This window comes from Sparus aurata, chromosome 21, assembly GCF_900880675.1.
Source record: "Sparus aurata chromosome 21, fSpaAur1.1, whole genome shotgun sequence".
Taxonomy (NCBI): Eukaryota; Metazoa; Chordata; class Actinopteri; order Spariformes; family Sparidae; genus Sparus; species Sparus aurata.
Window position 1 is genome coordinate 15951349 of NC_044207.1, and position 20602 is coordinate 15971950.

The 20602-nt window shown below is 41.5% G+C and overlaps 1 protein-coding gene across 14 annotated transcripts in view; it reads right to left on the minus strand.

Moving 5' to 3' along the window:
- The window catches only part of LOC115573034 (receptor-type tyrosine-protein phosphatase mu), a 179065-nt gene that overhangs the window by 16323 nt on the left and 142140 nt on the right, over positions 1-20602 (minus strand). For all 14 annotated transcript variants that reach the window (XM_030403640.1, XM_030403639.1, XM_030403635.1 and 11 more), the window contains 4 exons: positions 19294-19370; positions 12757-12793; positions 3229-3326; positions 714-830 (listed from right to left, as the gene is read on the minus strand). In XM_030403640.1, the coding sequence (XP_030259500.1) occupies positions 714-830; positions 3229-3326; positions 12757-12793; positions 19294-19370 (329 nt within the window). The remainder of the gene's footprint in view (positions 1-713; positions 831-3228; positions 3327-12756; positions 12794-19293; positions 19371-20602) is intronic.

The window sequence follows — 20602 nt, forward strand, 5'->3', positions numbered from 1 at the left end:
TGGACGCTGTAACATAAAAAACGTTTTTCATTCACATTCTGTTGATAATTTTTGAATGTTCTCATCTCAAATTCTTACGTATTGCATCTTTCAAGAACAAGTTTACCCAAAAATGAAAATTCTCTCATTATCTACTCACTCCATGCAGATTTCTTTTACATTTTTTTAAAAGGGTGTAAATAATGTCTTTTCAAAATCAATCAATACAACACACAGCCATACGCATACAGCCATTTTGTGTTTTTTACACCTCTAAAACAAGTCGCCATCTACCGCAGTTATTTAGGAGAATGTTGAAATGCTTTGTTCACTGTGATGCTCCAGAAATGTTTTGTGAAATATGAAATTTCACCTTTGGGTAAGTGACTGAATTTTCATTTTCGGATGAACTAATTCTTTCAGTATTTAAACTAATTTTGCTAATACGTCTTATTACAACAACTTTAATTAGTAGTTTACATAAATTGTATATTTGAAACTGAAATAAGTCCTTTTTAATCAAGTCACAACAGCAGACAAACTTTAAAATATGACTCTCCTGGACCACTTAGAAACTACTCTGGAGGTGCTTATGAGCACAGCACATAACCCATAACTTCTTCAGCCAAACTGTTCGGTGGCCAGAGGTTGAGGTCTAGCACTGAGCTGCTCTCAGCGGAGTGAGTGTGTGGTGAGTGTGCAGTGCAGTGGCCAATAGAGGTTAAAAAGCGTACCTTCTCTACAGCAAAGGTCCTGATGACGTACTCGGAGAGCAGCTCAGTCTCTATCAGCGTCACCTTGATGTCTCTGTAGATCTCGGTGTCATCGGGCCAGTACTTGCAGCACTTCACCTGAGAGTGACAGAAGCAAGTGTTTCATACATGCACACATAATTTATGCTAACTGCAATGCATTTACATTAGCACACACACACACACACGAACACATTGCTTTATTTCACTGCATACACTCATATAAAATCATTTGAAAGTCTCCAAGTTTCCAGACCACCATTTTTTCCATTAAAGATAATTGTCACCTAGCGTTACCTTGAATTTGCCACCTGATACTTCACTTTCTAAAGCGTTTCTTTCAAGTCAAAATGAGATTCGCTTTGCATTAGTTTGGACCCCAGGTCAAGGATCTGCTGTAAATGGGAATCTTATGTATCGATGGAGAGCTCATTCTCACATTATTGCTTTTTCATTCGCACATCGATAATGTGAAAATGAGTGTAAAGGTAGACTGTGCAGAGTGCAGGAACAGAGCAGAATAGGTTCTGAGGGAGTTTCAGATTTGTCCACCTTAAATTTTTGACTACCAGTGCGGAGAAATGGGACAAAACATTAAAAAAATAGTGTACTACAATTGGATGAGGGAGATATAACGACAATCCAATAATGATATGAAATAATAAACCCTCAGCTGTTTAAAACAGATTTCCCAACAGAAATCTAAAACACCCCACTGGAAATATTACTTGTATTAGGTATCATACGAGTGCAAAATTACCCCCTCCCCCTCCTCCTTTCCCTTCCCGTTCAATTAAACTGTTGATACTGAGGGAGTAAGGCTGGAGACAGAGATTGAGATCACGGAGGTATATCAGAGAATGATAATTTTTGATGAGGGATAAATGTGACATCAGCCACAACTAGATTCAATTTTCATTTCTGGAGTCTGCGCGCTGATTAGGAATGAAATGAGATTTTGGTTTGTGGAGTGACAGACAGAGGGGGACTTTCAGGTCCCTCTCTCTCTGACACCCCTGATGACTAATCCCCGATGACAATCACAAATCCACCGTCCGCTTCCAGCCAGATTGAATTAGGCAAAAGCCATTACCTTATTAGATCACACTGAATCAGGCGCCTGGTTTGGGGGGAATTAGCCTTTGGGCTAAATTATGCCAGCATACACACAGATGTTCTTTTGCATGGCCACACTTATGAGCATGCGTGTGTGTGTGTACACAGCACTTGAAGTAATTTGCTCGTATGGACAGAGTGTAAGGAAGAGAAGCACACGTAGCACCACCTCATCACACACATCAGCACGCAACCCTCCAAACCAAATCTCTCATACATCAAAGTGCGCCGAGTGCCGCCCCTGTGTGTGAAACCAGCAGGACAGAGGCTGTGTGTGTGCGCGTCTGTGTGCGTGCCAGGATTTCCCAGAGTTCATCAGCAACTGTGCCGAGCAGATGGCCCACTGTGATATGGCGGAGTGATTTTATGGGGCCCTCAGTGAATCCACCGTCACCGTGACCAACTGTGCCTGCCGCCCGCCATTGGACAAGGATCATATAACAGACGGTTTGGGGGACCGGGCCCACCGAGGACGGCACCGCAGCTAAGCAGGTGTGGAGAAGGTGTGGGGCGGGGCGGGCTCGGCTCAGCTACTGTAGAGGAACGGCCTAATGAGGTACCTAGAGATAGGCCCATGAATCATTATCAGCTCTGCTACATTTAAGCCTCACCAAAAATGCACATCAGCGAAATCAAGGTGTGCCTGTGTTTAAGGGGCTTTCATTGCAAATGTGTTTAAAATTCTTGGAGAGAATTCCCCCGGCAGTCAAAGCATTACACTGTACGTTAGGACCTTCATTTTCTCTTGATTATAACCTAACCAGGAGGAACTACAGTGTGAGTTAAGTGGAACAAATTAGGACTGAAGTAGGGCTTTTTTTCTTTTTTTTCTTTTTTTTCCAAGGCAGGCCACATGCTGTAGAGTGAACAAAGAGAAAGTCAAGGCTCTACCATTAGTCTGAACATTATGAACCGTCCTTACCACTCAATAACAGTCCCCCTTTTGTCCAATGAGGACAACATTAAGAGTTGTTTCTGCTAAGAGGAGCCTGGTAGAGGCTGGCGGCTACAGCAGACTATAATCTCCTGTTATAGAGTCACTCAGATGAAACAGTAGTCAGTTGCCTGGATGCCTCTCTGGTAATGAAGGCCATCAATCAGTCTTTTTTTCTCACTTCTCACTGATCAGATAGATGGAAAAAGAGCTGCCGGCACGCGAGACCCATGCCTCACTAATCCAGCGCGCGCACACACAGTAACATCTGGGCACTGATGTCTAAAGACAGGGGTGCACACAGACACACACACACACACACACACAGACAGACAGAAAATGATGGCTCCTTTTGCCTTGAGATACAATCAATCTGTCAGTCGACTGGGGGCAAGGTAATCTTATTTGAGATCTGTGGTTTAGAGCAAACGTGTAATTAATACCAACCCTGCCCACTTCCACCAGGTTGGTCACCATGACGATAGCTGCCGTGTTCTCCTGCCAGACCATCCTCCAGAAGTCGAACACCGTCTCCTGCATGGGGCCTTTGAGAAAGAGAGGGGGGGTGACATTTTAGGAGACAAATCTTAACTCAATTTACCACAAAAAAAACATGTAGAGGAGAGCTTTTTTCAAACTCTGCTTTGGAAAACACATCATGTGGCAGAACTGGCAGTAGAACATACAGACTGTCCGTAAGAAAGACATTATTTCTATAGAACATCAAACTGCCTTTTGGGAATACATTTTAATTTAGATAAATTAAAACCAATGTTTTTTTTATCTATCGTCAGACCTCCAGCAAGGAATGTGGACAAAATGTATCATTTGCAGCTACTATAATCAAGTGATATCACATGAATGATTCCTTTGTGTACTTATTCTTTTTGTAATGAAAAATATTTAATAAACAAATTAATTGTTGTTAATTGTGGATTTATTACACTGTTTATTTACCAGACTGTTATGATATATTGGATTATCAAAGAGTAATCCAACACTTGATGCACTTTTTTGAGTTAGTAACCTCTAGGGCTGAAAAATGAAGTACCAAAAACTGCAGTTCCTCAAATGGCCACTTGATTCAATCCCCTAGGACCCCCAAATATTTACAGCCTGGTACAAAAAAAATTGTTTGGGTGTCTATTGCTAATTTTCCTGGTCATGACAACTATATGGGGGAATGAATTTTAACATAACGTTGTCATTTAAATTAAGGCTTAACAGCTGGCCAAATGTTTCTAGCTAGCTGTCAGCAGCCATGCCTCAATCGGTCCGCCTCAGCTCCACCCACACTCCACTTTCATTTCTCATTTTTGGATTAGCCCCAAGTTAAGCATTGCACTTTTCAAGTTAGTAAATTATATATTGAGTAATTTAATCACACCATCTACTGATCCCAGTCCCATTTTATAGTGTTTATTTCAACAGAAGCTAACAGTGCAGCAAAAGAAAGTTGAAAAGACAAGAGTCTCAAAACATGAACTAAAAGGATACAAACACCCAAACAACGTACGCTGTCACCTGAACATTACACCAATAAAACCACGGCCATGGCCCCGACTCTACTGGAAAGACTTTACGCGAGGTTTTGAATCCTGGCTTCAGAAATCTGCCCACGTTCAGCCACAAAAGCTATAATGAGGCTGTCTGCGGATATCGAGTGATAAGACCTGATGCGGGTGCAAGTGGTGCTGGACTTCATCCTAAAGGTCAAGTTTCTCCACACCAATCTCAGAAAAACACTAGGGGTGCTGTCATGTTGAAACCAGACTACTGTCTAATATATCATTGTATGCTGGAGTATCAACATTTCAATGAATTGGTATTAAGAGGTGTTGCCCAAATCATAAAAGTCTAACATAGTTCCAGCATGGTGCATTTAATTCAGAGGCAAGGGGTTAATGTTATAAACTGTATTACCCTGAATTTTCTGAGTACATGTTTCTCCCTCCCAATTATAAAAGGCTTTTTCATTGGTTTACCTCCATTTTTCAAAATATATCAATGAAATGTGTTATTTACTTTATTTTGTTTAAAGTATACACCATGGCAACATCTTTTTTTCTGATCATAACATCAAGCCAATAAAGCTTTAGTCACTGTCTTCAGAGGCAGACAGAGAGGCAGATCAACTTACACACAATAAAAACACAGGGGATTTGGAGGTATTACAGTCTTACAGCAACAATGAAGTTTATGGAGCATTTTCTTCTCCATTTTCGCTGCTCGGATCGAGCCTTGAAAAACATGTCAAATCAGATTTATTTATAGTGCCTCCAACAACAGATTCCTTGCAAAGTGCTTACTCCACAGCAGAGGGCTTAAATACTAATGGAAACAAGAAAGTACAAATAAATCACAAATATAAAGACGAGGCTAGAGCTTGTGCATGTATGTGTGTGTGTGTGTGTGTGTGTGTGTGTCTGTGTGCGCGTGCGAGTGTGTGTGTGTGTGTGGCAGAGCTCAAAGTAATTACCACTACACCTCATCTGTTCAACACCAACCTTTCCACCGAACCAGACCCAAACACGTCTGCTGAACATCAGAATAAATGAGCAGCAGAGCCTTTGAATGTCTCTAATATTTAAAACTTCACTGAGCAATAATTGTGGATTGATAGGAATTTAATTATTATTCTGGTTAATTAAAACAATTATTATTAGTTTTAATCAAGCACCAAGTGGAAAAAAAAAATTACTTCTGACAAATTAATTAGTGAATGCAAATCTCTGCACTTGTGCATTCTCCTGCGTTGGCCAAAATTACCTGGAGACATGAAAAATTATGCAGACACACACAGAGACGCAACGCAACCACACGGGAGAGACACAAGCATGAATGTTTTGATTCCCCGTCATTTATGTTGTAGGTAAATTAAAAAATCCTTTAGGCCCTTGAAACAGGTGACATAATTCACTTTAGACACATTGTTAAACGTTGAGTTTAAAACATCTACAATTAAAATATTTGTCAGTGGACAATTGAGGGGTGACAGGAAACAAGGGGGCAGTTAGATGGGGACGGTTGTGTGAAAAACATCACCTACATGGTAGATAAAATGTACTGTGAAGGTCTACTGAATTGTAAATAGACTTTTTTTCTACTTGAGCAGGAAAAAGTATGCATGATTTTTCCCCCTATTTAAACTCTGACAGAGGCAGCAACCAGGCAAGATGCTAGCGTTTGGGGTTATTTAAATATTCTGCAGGGAAACCCTCAGTCCTGGATCCTTGGTGCAAAAACTGATTAGGAATGTGACAAACACAAGAGAATAACTTCGCATCTAATTTCCCAAGATCTGAAACTGAATAAGCATCCGTGGAACGTGCCGAAACAAGTCAGATTCGTTACTCTAGAATGAGGCTTTCATATCTACAGAGGAAGAGGGTCCTCTTCCATGAAGTCCGACCAGCTCGTCCTCATCACAAAAGCATGTAGGTTGACTGTGAAAGCAGACATATTCATGTTTCCTGTTTGGTGGCAGCATCTAGTGGCTGTAGTTGTTATTACGGCAGCAAAGGAGGATTTCAGCTGAGGCAGTATAAAGAGCGACAAAGCCTACTTCGAGAGGTGGTCAGGGACAGATGGTTGGGTCAAGCCAAACCACAACTTTTTCCTAAACCTAACCAAACAATAAATGTACATCTATAAGTCCGCTATGCCTGTCGCTGGTGTGTTGCAACAGTCATGTTGTTTTGGGAGTCACAGGCAATCGACCTATTAAGATGTTTAAGGTATGAGGATGGGTTTTGAGTTGCACGGCCATGTTTTCTACAGTAGCCAAGAATGGAAAAACCTAACACTGGCCTTGAAGAGGTCCAATCATAGTTTCTGCATTTTAAGTGGTCATCGTATGTCTGTTAGCTGAGCGGTTAAGACGCATATCATCCCGCATAACGGAACATTCCTATGTCAACACAGGCTAGGAACCTTTTTGCTTGTAATGCCAGTCACTCTCCTTCCTCATTTCCTGTCTGTACTTCTGCATGATCAGTATGATGAAATTGAGGCAGAAAAAAGGATTTATGTCATATGAAATGTATATAATCATTTGATTATCAAAGTAATAGTATATTATCATTATAGTAAAATCTATTAGACACCAGTTGCAGCGACTCCAACATCCTTTTTTGTTACTGAAGTGTTTGTGTTGTTTATTGGCTTCCATCTTCTGCAACAACCTAATTTCCCTCAGGGCATCAAGAAAATGTCATCACCATTTTAATCACTTGATTGATCAAGCCATGTTTCATTTGCTTTCCGTGGTGCCTAAACAGGTCTCGACTGTCTGTCCTCTGACTGTATGCGAGCACAGCTTATTGTGACATACTTTAAATCACTTCACAAACTCTGCAATGAAATCTGAATGAGTCTTTTTTCAGAAAAAGAAAGAAGAAAAGAAAAGACAAATGATTCGAAATGAACCATCAACTCCATAATCACATTTCTACTGCCAGCCTGTGCCAGACAGTGTGCCTCTTTGGAAAATGAGAACATCTTGCACAATATAACTATGAATTTGTGAAAAAGTTGAACTTCTGCTGACTTTTTTCAATCCCAATTGGATATATAGAAATTTGGAACAGGGCTACTCAATATCTTCCATTTGTATTCCCACATTTTTATCTGCTTTGCATGATTTTTTACTGTAGGACCTCAATGTCCAATTCTAGTCACTTCCAGTCTTTCCAATAACTACCCAACCTGATTGAACCACCCACTCTGCTACCTCCCACACTCGTCCCTGAGGGAGGATACACGCTGCTGAGAAGTTTGGGAGAGGGAGACTGAGAAGCAGGACAGCTGGTGTGTAGGACTTCAGTAACACAATAACGCTTGGCATTATATGGTAAATCATCCAATGGGGTGCTCCTGCCAAGCTTCAGCTGGCCAATTTTTGTTTCCATATGCATGAAAAGATAGAGAAAAGGTGAGGAGAATTTGCTGGGCAGCGCTGAACTTGTTGACAGCCATAAGGACGTGAGTATGGCTCTTGATTAATTGGTGAATAAGAACAAAAAGATTTCATCAGACACAATTCAACAGCTTTCATGGGGAAGTGGTTGAGACACTCAAGAGTTTAGTTGAACTTCTGGTGACAACCACAGGGAAATTGGATATTTCCAAAGCCCAATTTGTTTTGTTTCTACCAATTTACTGAAAAATAGCTTGATTTTAAAAACAGTTCCTAACACTGTCATGTCTCTATCTTGAAAGTGAAGGGAAATATTGCGAGGATGGATGAAAGCGTGCCAAAAAACAACACTGGTCATTGGCTCAAACTACAAACTCTATATATATGGACAGAGCTACTGGGCCTGAAAAGTGAAGCCAATCTGGAAGTGGCTTAAACCAGCATTCTTTCTTGTTGCCAGCAGGGGGAGACTCTATTGGTTCCAAAAAACCCTACTTCTCACTGGATTGATCACCTCAGTTTCTAATGAGTTTATAGTCTTAGTCTCTAGTTTCAAACGTACACAGCATGATGCCATTTTGTGAATAATGGTCCAACTGAGTTAAATAGCAGATAAAGCAGGATATCCTGTCGAGCGGCTTCTTAATGATTGACAGGTCGCTACCACAGCATGACCTTGGGGTTTTCACAGTAGGATAAAATCAGGATATCCTCCGCAGATACATCCAGGTATTAAAGTATTGTCACCTCTGGCTCTCAAAAAAACCCAAGATGGTGACGGCCATAAAGTTCTAACTCGAGGCCTCACAAGTGGTGACCTAGGTTTTCCGGACAACCAACCTCATGTAGTCCTGTGATTATTGACTGTTGTTCAAAAACTTTCTTTTTAGCAAACTCTGTGTACACAAACAATGTTCTCAATGCTCGTGTTCATGTGTAGAGACCCTGGTGATACTATGGGCAAAGTTTCATGTTGTGTCCAGTGTTGGGAATAACGGCGTTACAATAAACGGCGTTACTAACGGCATTACTTTTTTTCAGTAACGGGTAATCTAACTAATTACTATTTCCACCGTTACAACGCTGTTACTGTTACCGACTATTAAATGTGGTGCATTACAAACTGAAGCTGCTCATTGAAGCTGTTGTCATCTGACTCGGCTTTCAGCCACCGCAGCTGCAAAGCTGTTTTACTTTATTATTTTTTTTAGCATGGCGAGGGAGGAGGGAGGGGCGGGACAACCGCATAAGTGATGGTGATTGGCTCTCTAAGGTAGAGCGAGAGTTCGTAAGCCAATTGGAGGCAGTGTTCAGTTTACACACAAACCACACGTACACAGCAGCCTCGCACACACTAACTAGCAGAGGTAAGCTGCAGCACTGGCGAGTCCGGAAGTTCAGACACTACTTTAATCTCTTTTGTCTACGTCCGTTGTAAGCAACTCTTATCTAATGAATCATCTCTCAACGGCACACGCTTCTACAAAACTAGTGGCCAAAAACACCGTTGTTGACACTGTTGATGATGACGGCAGGCCAGGTGTGGCTAACGTGAGCTCCGCTAACAAAGAAGGACACAGAGCTGTCCAAGCAGCTACAGCTGGATTTTTCTGCTCCAGCTTCACAAAAACTTGACACAGACTGAACTGAATGCAGTGATAGACAGGTTTGTTGTTGAGAACTTGCTCCTGTTATCAACAGCTGACTCAGTACCCTCAGAACCCTCACTGGCAAAAATATCGGGGAGAACAGGTGCCGGTCCGCCATGCAGAAAGACATTTTCTAAATACATGGATGCCGAGTAGCTAAAATGAATGCCGAGCTCAAAAGGGGGAATAATTAAAAGTAACGCAATAGTTACTTTTCCTGGTAACTAGTTACTTTTATAGTGGAGTAATTCCGTTACTAACTCAGTTACTTTTTGGAAGAAGTAACTTGTAACTATAACTAATTACTTTTTTAAAGTAACGTGCCCAACACTGATTGTGTTGAGCCTTCTTAGTGTTAAATTGCCCCAAGCACTCCCATTGAAAATGAGTTTGACCCGAAAACGAAAATACGGTATATCTTAAAAGTGCCTCTTTCATCGTAATTATGCTTTTACACGAAGGTTTGACTCATATACAGTCACAAAAAAAGCCTAGGTTTCATTTTGGGTGAGAGTTTCACTTTAAACTAAAGATTGCTCCATGTTATCAAATTTCACACTTTTTCCAGCTTGTTAAATAATAATACAAATAAACACCAATACATGTACGAGTTTGTTTAAAAGATGAAAATAATAAGCCCCAGATATCCACAAAAAATGACTCAAAACACAAATTAACCCATGACTTTCAAAGATGCCTCAACAAAAAAGAAAAAAAGTCATCTTGACAAAGAGTCTTGGTTTAGAAGCTGCGCTGAGAGCTCATTCACTTGTAGTGTTTGTAGTGGGCGTGCGTGGGGCCTAGTTGGAGAAGTCTGGAGGAGGCACTTCACAGAAGAACAACACCGGTAGAAGCTTCACTTCCAGCTGTCAGCGAGCTAATGCTGCTGCAGCAGACGCTGTGTTTTGGGACCGGGCCTGTTCCTCCTCAGAAGCAGTGAGTGTGACAGCTGTAGAAATCCCACAGCCAGGTACGCCGCAAAACTCCTGATCAACGTGTGCACATACACACTCGCGGGCTATGTTCCCCTTTTGCCTATTAATATTACATGCGGCAGACTTTGGCATAATGTACACTCACTTATCATTGATTTGCTCTCTCTCTCTTTCTATCTCCCAACCCTCCTCCCCCGTTGGGCTTTGAGATGCTAACCTGTAAATAATAAAACTTTTGCGCTGCTGGTGACATTTGGCGCTCTTGAAGGAGGGAAGGGAAGAGCGGAGGATGCCGGAGGGGGGAGAGCTTGATGAAATTGAACCCTTTCCTGCGTCATGAATATTTTCCACATCACCAGGAGGATGCGGAGACTTATCAGTGCTGTTTGTGCCCCAGCTTCAGTGTAATTCACAGTCTCCACCAGGAAGAAGCTCGTGTCTGATCGGTATTTAAACGATCTGCAGGACATAAAAATGAAAAGGGGCAAGGCGGCGAACTGGGAGGGCTGAGCCGCACACACGCGCTCAATCTGCTAAGTAGGTGAGCTGCAGTTGGCGTTGGTGAATTACTGAGAGTCAGTTGTTGTACTGCCGCAGCAAAAAAAAAAAAAAAAGTATGGGATGAGAGAATGACCTACATAATGAGGAGTGGAGCTTGGGTGATGAGGCTTTTATGGAGTGACAGCTGTTCTACCTGCCGTCGTCACCTTGACAGTGCAAAGGGACTCATCAATAAATCCCAAACTAATGAGTGTCATTGTAGTTTATAGCATGAGAGAACGGTGACAACGTTTTCCCACATGTCTGCCATATTAAGCGCACCCTCAACCGCCCCCACAACCAATTTATGACAAAGATTTTTTAGCTTATCTAGCACTACTGCGGGTATCATCATTTTCGGAGCCACCGCTGGTCCCGGTGGACTTGAGTGGGAAGTGTCACTCACTGAAAAACTTTACTGGGGGAGAGGAGAGACTACTTCCTCATTTTCAGCTCAACTGTGCCAATGCCCAGGTGCTCTTTTCAGGTGCTACAGTATGCACTTTGTCTGACTGAGAGAGACAGGTCTGTGTCTGGCTTTCCTATCATCTCTGGCTGCTCTTTGCCTCAGTGTCAGCAGACTGAGCCTTCCTTCCTGTCAGTCTGCCGGAGCTGATGATGAATTATAAAAGGGCCTGCTCTCCCAGAGAATACAGATGTTTCCACGCACACACAGACACACACACACGCACACCTCGTCTCTTTCGTACTGGATGGCGCTCTACACTGTGAAAATCCTTATCGCGCTTGCGATACAGTCGTCGGAAAACGAGGACTTAATATGCGAGCTCAATGAGAAAGCAGGGGCTAATTAACTTGAATGCAAACACGTTTGGCTTCTGCAGCTTTTCATCTTAGAGAGGGCTTCTGTTTGCAATATTTCTTTGACTGCTGATCTGCATATGCATATTTTTAAATGAAATATGGAATGCTCTTAATGACTGTGGGACAATTATAGAAGTCATAATGATACAGTTGAAATCCTTTCATTGCTGTTAAAGTGGCTCTTTTTTTGCGAACTGAAGCCCCGTAGGAGACTCAGCGCTTGGCAGACTGTTTAGTTTTGAGTGTTTGACTCGCTGGTCACTTTTTACCAGGTGCTGTACACACAGAGAAAAAAAACAAGCGGCCACAGCCTGATTGGTATGCCATCTCTTTTCTAAAGTAAGAGCAAACAGAGGGGTTGTTTTAATTGAGACACTGAGGAAGAGAGGCAATGCACTAATAAACAGGTAATTATGCAACTCCCAGCTCTGCCAAAGCAGAATGTGAATCCATTAAGGCCTCTTCGCAAAAAAAAAAAACGCCTCCTCCTTTTTTTTCTTCCTCTGCTGATTTTTTTTTTTTCCCTCTAAAGTGGTACGCAAAATCCCCACGCATGCAGCCCTGTTGTGTGGGAGAGAGTCTCCCGACGCAAAAAAAAAAATCATAACAATTAACCATCAATCAGACTTAACCTCTGGGGTCACAGTAAGTGCTCCTCGCCCCTGTGAATCTGCCGGCCAGATTAACACAGTGACAAAATGTGCCTGTACATGTCAGCTAATCCATTTATTTATTCAGCTCCCTCCCAGACTGCCTGATTAATCGCTCCCACACCACCGATGGAAGGAAGAGAGGAAACAGACAGCGAGAGAAAACGCGCTGCTCTGCGCCCTCAGAGGTCCATCAGTGTGTGTCGGTGTGTGTATGTGTGTGTGCGCGGTGTGTGTGTAGTGAGCAGTACCAGATTCCCCTGAACGCACACTTGACTGAGCATCAAAGAGCATTTTGCGAGAGCGTATGTAAACAACAACGGGGATGTTCGGAGAGATATTCGCCAAACACCTGCACACATCCATCTCTCCGAACAGACAGACAGCTTTAAATTCTCACCGCCCACACATTCACACCCAGAGTGCTTTAGCAATTTTTAGAAAGTTTGTTTTCTTACCTTGAGTGGCAATGTAGTGATTTGGCCTGTGGTAGCCCTGCGAAAAGAAAAAAAAAAGAGAGGAACAAGAATATGAGAGTCACTTCACTTTCCTCCCACTCGTAAAATAGAACAGCTGTGTGGCGAGGCCATTTCACTCAGGAAATTACATGCCGTCTTTGATTTTCAGTCTGTTTTCTGACAATGCTGGTTGACCCCTCGCATGCAAACTCAGTTTGTCTCAAACGTACAAAAAAAATGTACTTTACATACAGTACTGCACTGCACAGAACCGATTTAAAACGTATAGAGTGCCAGTAAAGACCTTTCTGCAGCAGAAATTGAAGTCCCCCTCCAGTCATAAATGTGTTTCTTGTCTTGTTCATAAAGTTGAATGTATTAAAATGTCTCAGTAATGGCTAGGTACCTGAAAGGTTCAGTCAAAGGACCCTTTTCACGTACAGAGCGAAAGTAAGTTGGTCATTACATTATAATTTGGATGTAAAGCCCTTGACAGCTCACTCTTTCTCTTCTCTTTTTATTTCCTGGCATCACAAGGAACTTCACTCCAACATTAACACTTAGTTGAAATCCATGAATTTCTTGGGTCATGCGGGCAGCTGCTCATGATGCACCTCTGACATTCCATACAAAAACAAAGAGTCATATCAAGTAACAGTAAATTAAATGTTTATTCTTGCCGTTTCACTATGTAATGGAGAGTGTTTTGGAAATAACATATGGTTATCACTGCTTATATTAAGATAAACATGATTAGTGGCTGGATGAACGTGATTAGTAGCTGTCCCATTATGGCTGCCCCTGGATATATGTGTAGAGTTTGACACCAGAAGACAATTTTCACATTCACTGATGACATTTTGTCTGTACTCATTTACATTTTAAGAGGTGGGCCTTTTGTGACATCACAAATAGTTTAACCTAGTTTACATTTTCATATGTTCTGGGTTTTTTTGAGGGAGAAGGAATAGGTGCCATTTTCTAGGATTTATTTGTGCTAATTATACTCTATTCTGCAACACACTAAAGCTTTTCTGTATACCTTAATACATGCAAGAAGGGGATCTTTTGACGTCACCTTAAGAGGTATTGTTTGAAAAATGTGTGCCGCTCTCCAGAAACACTGTGCATGTTGAGGCTGCCAGCTGTTTGCTACTGTACACCCATTTGGGTTCTTTGTTTTCGACAATCTGAGTGAGGGAAAAAAAATGCGCAACTGAGAGCCGGTGATGGATGCAGCTGGATGCACGATGCATAAACACTCTCCATCACACACTCTACATGCAGAACACCTCTGGAGTAAGCAGCCAAAGTGTTGATAATCCCCAAGATACAACTAACAGCACTGATCTTCACAACAGGCCCCTAGTCTCACGGCTTACTCTAATCCCTTCAAGTTTTATTTGTCCAATTCCTTGTCTTCTCTCCAGAGATATGAGGCAAGAAACAAAACATTAGGACTTAAAGGCTCTTCCCAGGCCCTGCCTCCTCTTGATTGTCTTCTCCCCCCCCCTCCACCCCACCCCTGCTGCTCTGCTTATCTCCCTCATATTCAATTTAACTTGGACTGTGATTAACGCTCCTCCAATGAAGGGAGAAAGACACAAAGGATATTTTGCTCACTCTCTCTCTCATCCATGGGGCTCTTTCAGCTATTCAACTGTCCTCCATTTTTAATGACTTCTTTATCTCTGGACTGAGGAGGAGATTTGTTTGTGCTTTCATGTAAGTTCTGTCAAGTAAAGTGGAGGCCCAGTACGCCCGTCGGATTAGGGGGGAAGAGACAGGAAGAAAGGAAGGCCCTGACAGTGACTGTCAGGTGAGTAGAGCTTACTATAAATGGACTTGCGGCTTTTCAGACACACGTTACATTAGGTAAATAAGAGCGTTTCATCGTGAGCAGCACAAAGAGATAAATGCAGAAATGTCCATGTTGAAATTGTTAATTGAACAGGTCTTGTTTCCAGGGATGTGTAAATTACTGAAAGAGAATTCAATATGTGTTAGGGTCTCTGTATTTTGCTGCATTGCTTATTTTAATGATCATTTATATTAATTCTTTCCAGTAACAGTGGGGTGTAGAGTGTCTAAAATATGCATAATGAAGTGTTTCTGCCTGAGGGCATGAATCTGTATTTTCAGGCTGAATATCATTAGATAGGCCACTGCTGCTGATCTGGGGTACCAACCCCAACACCTACAAAATGCATTCATATACTGCTTATTTGCTTTGCCAAATGCACTTTAGAGAAAAAATGCCTTCATCATGCTCACTGGTGATGTTCCATTCATGATCCAGAAAGTGAAACATCCTTCATGGAAGTCATTATGGGGGAGCCGGTCTGGATTAGTGACAGAGCAAAGTGAGAAACTGCCCCAAGGCCCCAGACCACAAGGGGTTTTTCCAAAGCCTCAGATTTATTATCTAGTTTTTATTTATTGTTTTTCAGTAATCAGAATCAAAATCTATTGACCAAGTATGAGAAGACATACAAACAAGGATTTATTGTAATTTTTCCCCTCACAGTTTTATTATACAACTAGGAACAACTGGACAAATAAGGTAAAGGAAGATAAAAAATAAAGAACAATGAATGCTCAGGACTGTGCTGTACAACAGCATTTGAAATGCAAGTCAGTACATTAAACTAAAACACCATGGCCAAGAGTCTGTATACAAACCAGCTATTCTATATGTTTAAAACAGTATAAAGAAAAAAAGAATGAATACTGGATAGATATGTGAACATAATGTGGATGGATCATGTACATTATGTATACATGTCTATATGTAACACACAGCAAGCAGGATTTATCTTGACAAATTATGTATAACAAGCAGGATTTATATTGGCAATCAGTAGACAATGATGTGTACATGTTAAAAATAGTGCATTTAAAGCTGTAAAAATATAGTATATAGTGGTTATGAGTCGATGTTTTGGTGTTACAGGTTTCATGTCACTTGTTTTAGGGTAATTTGTCATTTATTGCATATTTTGTGATAAAGCACAAATAATGCACCATAAAAACTATTTTTTCTTCTCTATTTCTGGTTTTACCATTTAAGGCCTCAAATAAAACAACATGCGGAGAAATAAATCAGTCTCTAGTCGGACTATATGCATATCATATATTTGCAAGGCTATCAAGAAGGCAAAGAAGTTCAATTAAGACAATGCTTCAATCGGGTCAGAACGTTTGGCTATGTGATAATAAAATACTGAATTTATTGACCCGTACCTCAATTTAAAAAAACAGCTAGTGTCAGAGATTTGAGTCAGTGTTGTTGGCTGTTGTGTTGTATTCTGGCTCTTGTAATGACAGGGTAGTAAGTATACTTTCAAAAAGCTTTATAAAGAAGCATCAGAATTGAGTTGTGGAGCATTTATGGAACAACTCACAGTGACATTGTAAAGAAAAAGTCACTGTTTCCACTGTTTCACACATTTCATCATCTGAGGTTAAATGCTTCGATAACTGTGCAGAGCTCCTGTCAGTAAATACTCAGCCATGACACATGCTAAAATGGTTGGGAAGCACTTTTGCAGAAGGCTTTGTCGAATGTCCAAAAAAACCCTGCTTGTTCTGTATTGTTCTTTAAGGCAGGTCAGCTTCCATTTTTGCAATTTCTAGTGACAACACCATGGCCTCTATGCTAGACTTAACCATAACAAAACAAATCATGCTTTAGTTGCCAGGAGCAGCTAAAACCCTCATAAAATACGCTGATGTAATGCACAACGTTCAGTGTCAATGCAAATAAACATGCTTCCCTCCTGTGCTGACAAAACTGCAATCTTATTAACATGAAATAGCTTCATATGAATGCAATCATTAGGAGACAGTAAGGGTTTACCTAAGTGACTTGATTGCTGCGCACATGGGTCAACTCTGTTTTAACTTCACTTTACACTGCACAACCCCAGCAAGCCTCTCTGTAGCACAGCGGCACAACCCTGCAGACAACAACCTATTACACTATGTTTCCTCGCCTCGTAATGCTTATGAAAACACTCAATCAGCTGCCGCGAAAAAAGAAACATACCCCGGCTGGTTCTGCTTACTCGTACATGACACGAAATAATCGGCAGTATAATAGAGTACAATAACAAACACAGTGGGAAATGTTCTACACATAAGAGTTTATTGGGCAGGACAAGCTTCGAGATGGGTTAAAAAGCTTTCTGAAGAGCAAAAACATCATTACCCATCTGCCTGCATTTTCTGCTAAGTACTTTTTCAATGAAGCTGGCAGAGCAGTGGAAATCCTTTTCAATCAGGAGCCTTTTTAATATGCGTATATTCTTATCTTATAATGGGGCCCCTCGCTATTGTGAGAGTCTTCTCCACAGCGCCCCTTTCCGCAGCATAATGGGCTATAAACTGAATAGTGGGAAAGGTAAATAATTTAAGCCCCCTGCATTTGCCGTGGCACACCTTGCATTATGAATTTATGTTTGAAGGCGTAACAAGAGATTACAAATTACCGCATTAGAGGGGCGGGGGAAGAGAAGATGGGCGAGGGAGTGAGAGATCTCTCCTGAGCAGAAAACCACTTAGGACGTCAGGTACATCACCAGGCCATTACACATGGAGCGGAAGCATCTGCTCAAAGAGGCTGACGAGCTCCTGTGTCTGGTCACATCCCTGCTACTAACCCTGCTATCAACAGCAAATCAGGTCAGGTCTATATTGTGCGAGGTAAGTGGGTTGGATCTGTTTTCGACGGAAGGCATGTCTCACGCCACTTTTTAATGACTCTTACGGAGTGTAAAGGTGTGCGCAGTCACTCGAGTTGCATGTAAGTGCTGTGCTGCGTGTACTCTCCTGTGGTAAGATGTTTAACAGAACCCCTGTATAAAACTGCTGCGCCCACTATTCACTAGTCTGTCCATGATAGTTTTCAAGTGTCTAACAGTAGAGAGCTGCTTTATGTGGAGGTGAGACTGAGAAGCAGCTCTGATCTTTTCTCGACTTTCCTCACCAGAAAATGACAGCATTGGCTACGTGTTTCAAACGACCAGATATGACAATGCAAAAGGAGCAGTTTGTGACAAAGCCTATTAGGAAGGAGACTGATGTGTGGAATATGAATTAACCCCCAGAGACCTCGACAATGTCATCTGATATGTTTTACTAACATTTCTATTAACTCTCTTTTTTGGACAGATCTATGTGGTCCATAAGTTAAATAAAGGATTACACCAGTTTTAAAAAAAAACAAAAAACGCCAAGGATAATAATATAATATAAATGGCTGTAACTCAGTAAGGAAAGGTCAGATGCAGACAAAAATTTATATTTGAAGTCTTAAACATCCAAGTACATCTATTTCAATAAATAAATGACTCTGACCAAGTTATCAGTAAATGCTGACATCCGTTTTTTGGTAAATCCCTCCATTCTCAGACAAGGCAAATGTAAAACCCGGACTGAAACGTAAGATTCCCCTGAATCAAATTGTGGATGCTGAGGCTAGGAAAAACAAAACAATTATAGAAAAAGTCAGGCACCCAAACATTTGTTTCAGGTTTTCTAAGGTTTAAGGAAAGAAACTGCTCTGTAGTCTGGTGGTATGGTAGTGGATATTTCTGTATCGCTTGCCAGACTGCAGCAGGGTGAAAAGAGTGGGCGGTTTTTAATCCCCCCGCTGTAGAGACTTCTTGTCCTACAACGTGCACTAACCAGGCCAGTTTCCAGTCAGGATGCTTTCTATTGTTCCTCTATAAAAGTTAACAACACCTTGGCACTGGAAATTTGCTGACTTGGGTTTTCTGAAGATATAATGATGCTTTTGAGCATGACAGATAGACTATGATGTTGCTTCTCAGGAAGCTAAATGTAAATCTGGACCATAAAGGAAGCAAAAAACATGAATTTTAGTGACAGCAATATAATCTGGGGATGACCTTCTTGTCATTTAGGTTGTTGCATCTTGTTTCTTTTGATAGATAGAATAGTCATGCAAAAAACAAAGCAACAGCAGAGTCAGAGTAGCCAAACTAATTTGGACTCATTTTATTCTGTTTGTGTATCAGCTTTGCTTCTATGTGATGTTCAAGTTTTTTAAAAAAATTTTTAAAAAGTTTTCCTCTTCATTATATCAATTTAACTTTTTAATGAATTAATAATCCATGGAACTTCTCCCCCTTTTTTCTTCTCATTTTAAGTTCTCACAATGTATTCGTGCTGTTGTTCAAAGCAAGGTCCAAAACTATAACCTCAGTTTCCCCTTGAGTGCTGGTTTGCCTTTTCTCTCTCCCAGTGCTGTCAGCCTCTGATCTTCATTCCTCTTAATATATCCAATGAACAGAGTGCTACAGCAGCCCTCTTAAGTTGAATATAAAGGCACTGTGTGTGTGTGTGTGTGTGTGTGTGTGTGTGTGTGTGTGTGTGTGTGGATATGATGGGCAGGCAGTAGGGGCTGCTTTGTCCCTCAGGCCCCCCGCGATGGCGGCACCAGCGCCCTCTCTCTACCCGAGAGGAAGCGCAGTGACCTTTGCGTTGGTGGCGCTGGCTGGTGTGTGTACTTACATCAACGTAATTTGCATTAATGTAATCGGAGCTCTGTTCCCCCTCCAGGGCCTGCAGCCTGACACGGGAGTGATCGTCTGGAAGAGAGGCGGAGAGGAAGAAACCAGTGTTGAATTAATCATATTAACGAGGGCAACAGGAGAAGAAAGGGAGGAGAGGGTCGGAGGGATAGACAGTAAAAACAGAGGAGGAGGTGACAGAATGGCCAGAGTGGCATCATCATACTGTGGCACAAATGAAAACACAGTAATAGTAATGCAACATGGCGGATGAATGGCTGCTGTCATGTGATTGAACCTGTATGTCAAACACAGTGTATACATCCCAAGTCTCTTATATAGCATCCATGATTCCTTCATTTGCACCCTTTCCTCAAAAACTCCACACGTTCTCTACTCAATCACTTTTTGGTAAAAGTAGCAGTACTACATCAACTTCTTTACTCAAGTTAAAGTAATAAAGATAAATAAAAAGTATCCCTCTGAAAGACATGATTCAAAGACTATTAAACTCATAGGTCGAATCAGTAGGATTTATCTGAGCTGTTTGTTACAGCACCAGAAAGATAGCTGATTTTTGAGTGTCATCCTAAAACGTCAAATACCGATATTTTGGGTTGGTCAAGCACCCCGAGCCATGTGTGATATGCACTGATAGGTTGAACTCAGTCTTGTGATGTTGGATAGGTGACGTGCATTGATGCAAAATAGACATAATCGATAAAACCCCTTTAATGCATTAAAACATTGTATTAGTATTCGTAGTATTTGTACTTCATTACTTCCCACCTCTGCTTTTCCTTCAGCCCTCCAACCAAAGATGGAGAGACGCAAGGAAACCATGCAAAGACAGAGGATCTGTGGAAATGTGTTTTTAAGAGTTTAATGAGACGCCTTTTCCTCTAAAGCGCCCCATGGAGCGACATGCGCCATCTCCTTCAAATGTGTTTGATGGAGTAGCGAAGAATCGTTCAACGGAAAGTCTTCTGGGAAGGTTGCTTGTGTGTGTCATTGTTCATGGGTCGCCAGAGATTCCTCCTCGCTGGCCGGAGCACACAACGGTGCGGAGGGACGGCCTGCAAGATGGAGGACCAGAATGACTCCCGGCAAAGGCGAGGAGTGGGGAAAGAGACTTGGAATGTACCCCGTGATGCTGCTGTCAGTTTGCAACCTTGATAATATTAAATAAGAAATTATGTGAAACTCGCTTAATGGAAGACCTTATAAACCTTCCAATGTTTTTTTTTTAAAGTAAGCATTGAAAGTAAAGTAAGAACACAATACAGCTGTTTTGAATAAGGACATATACG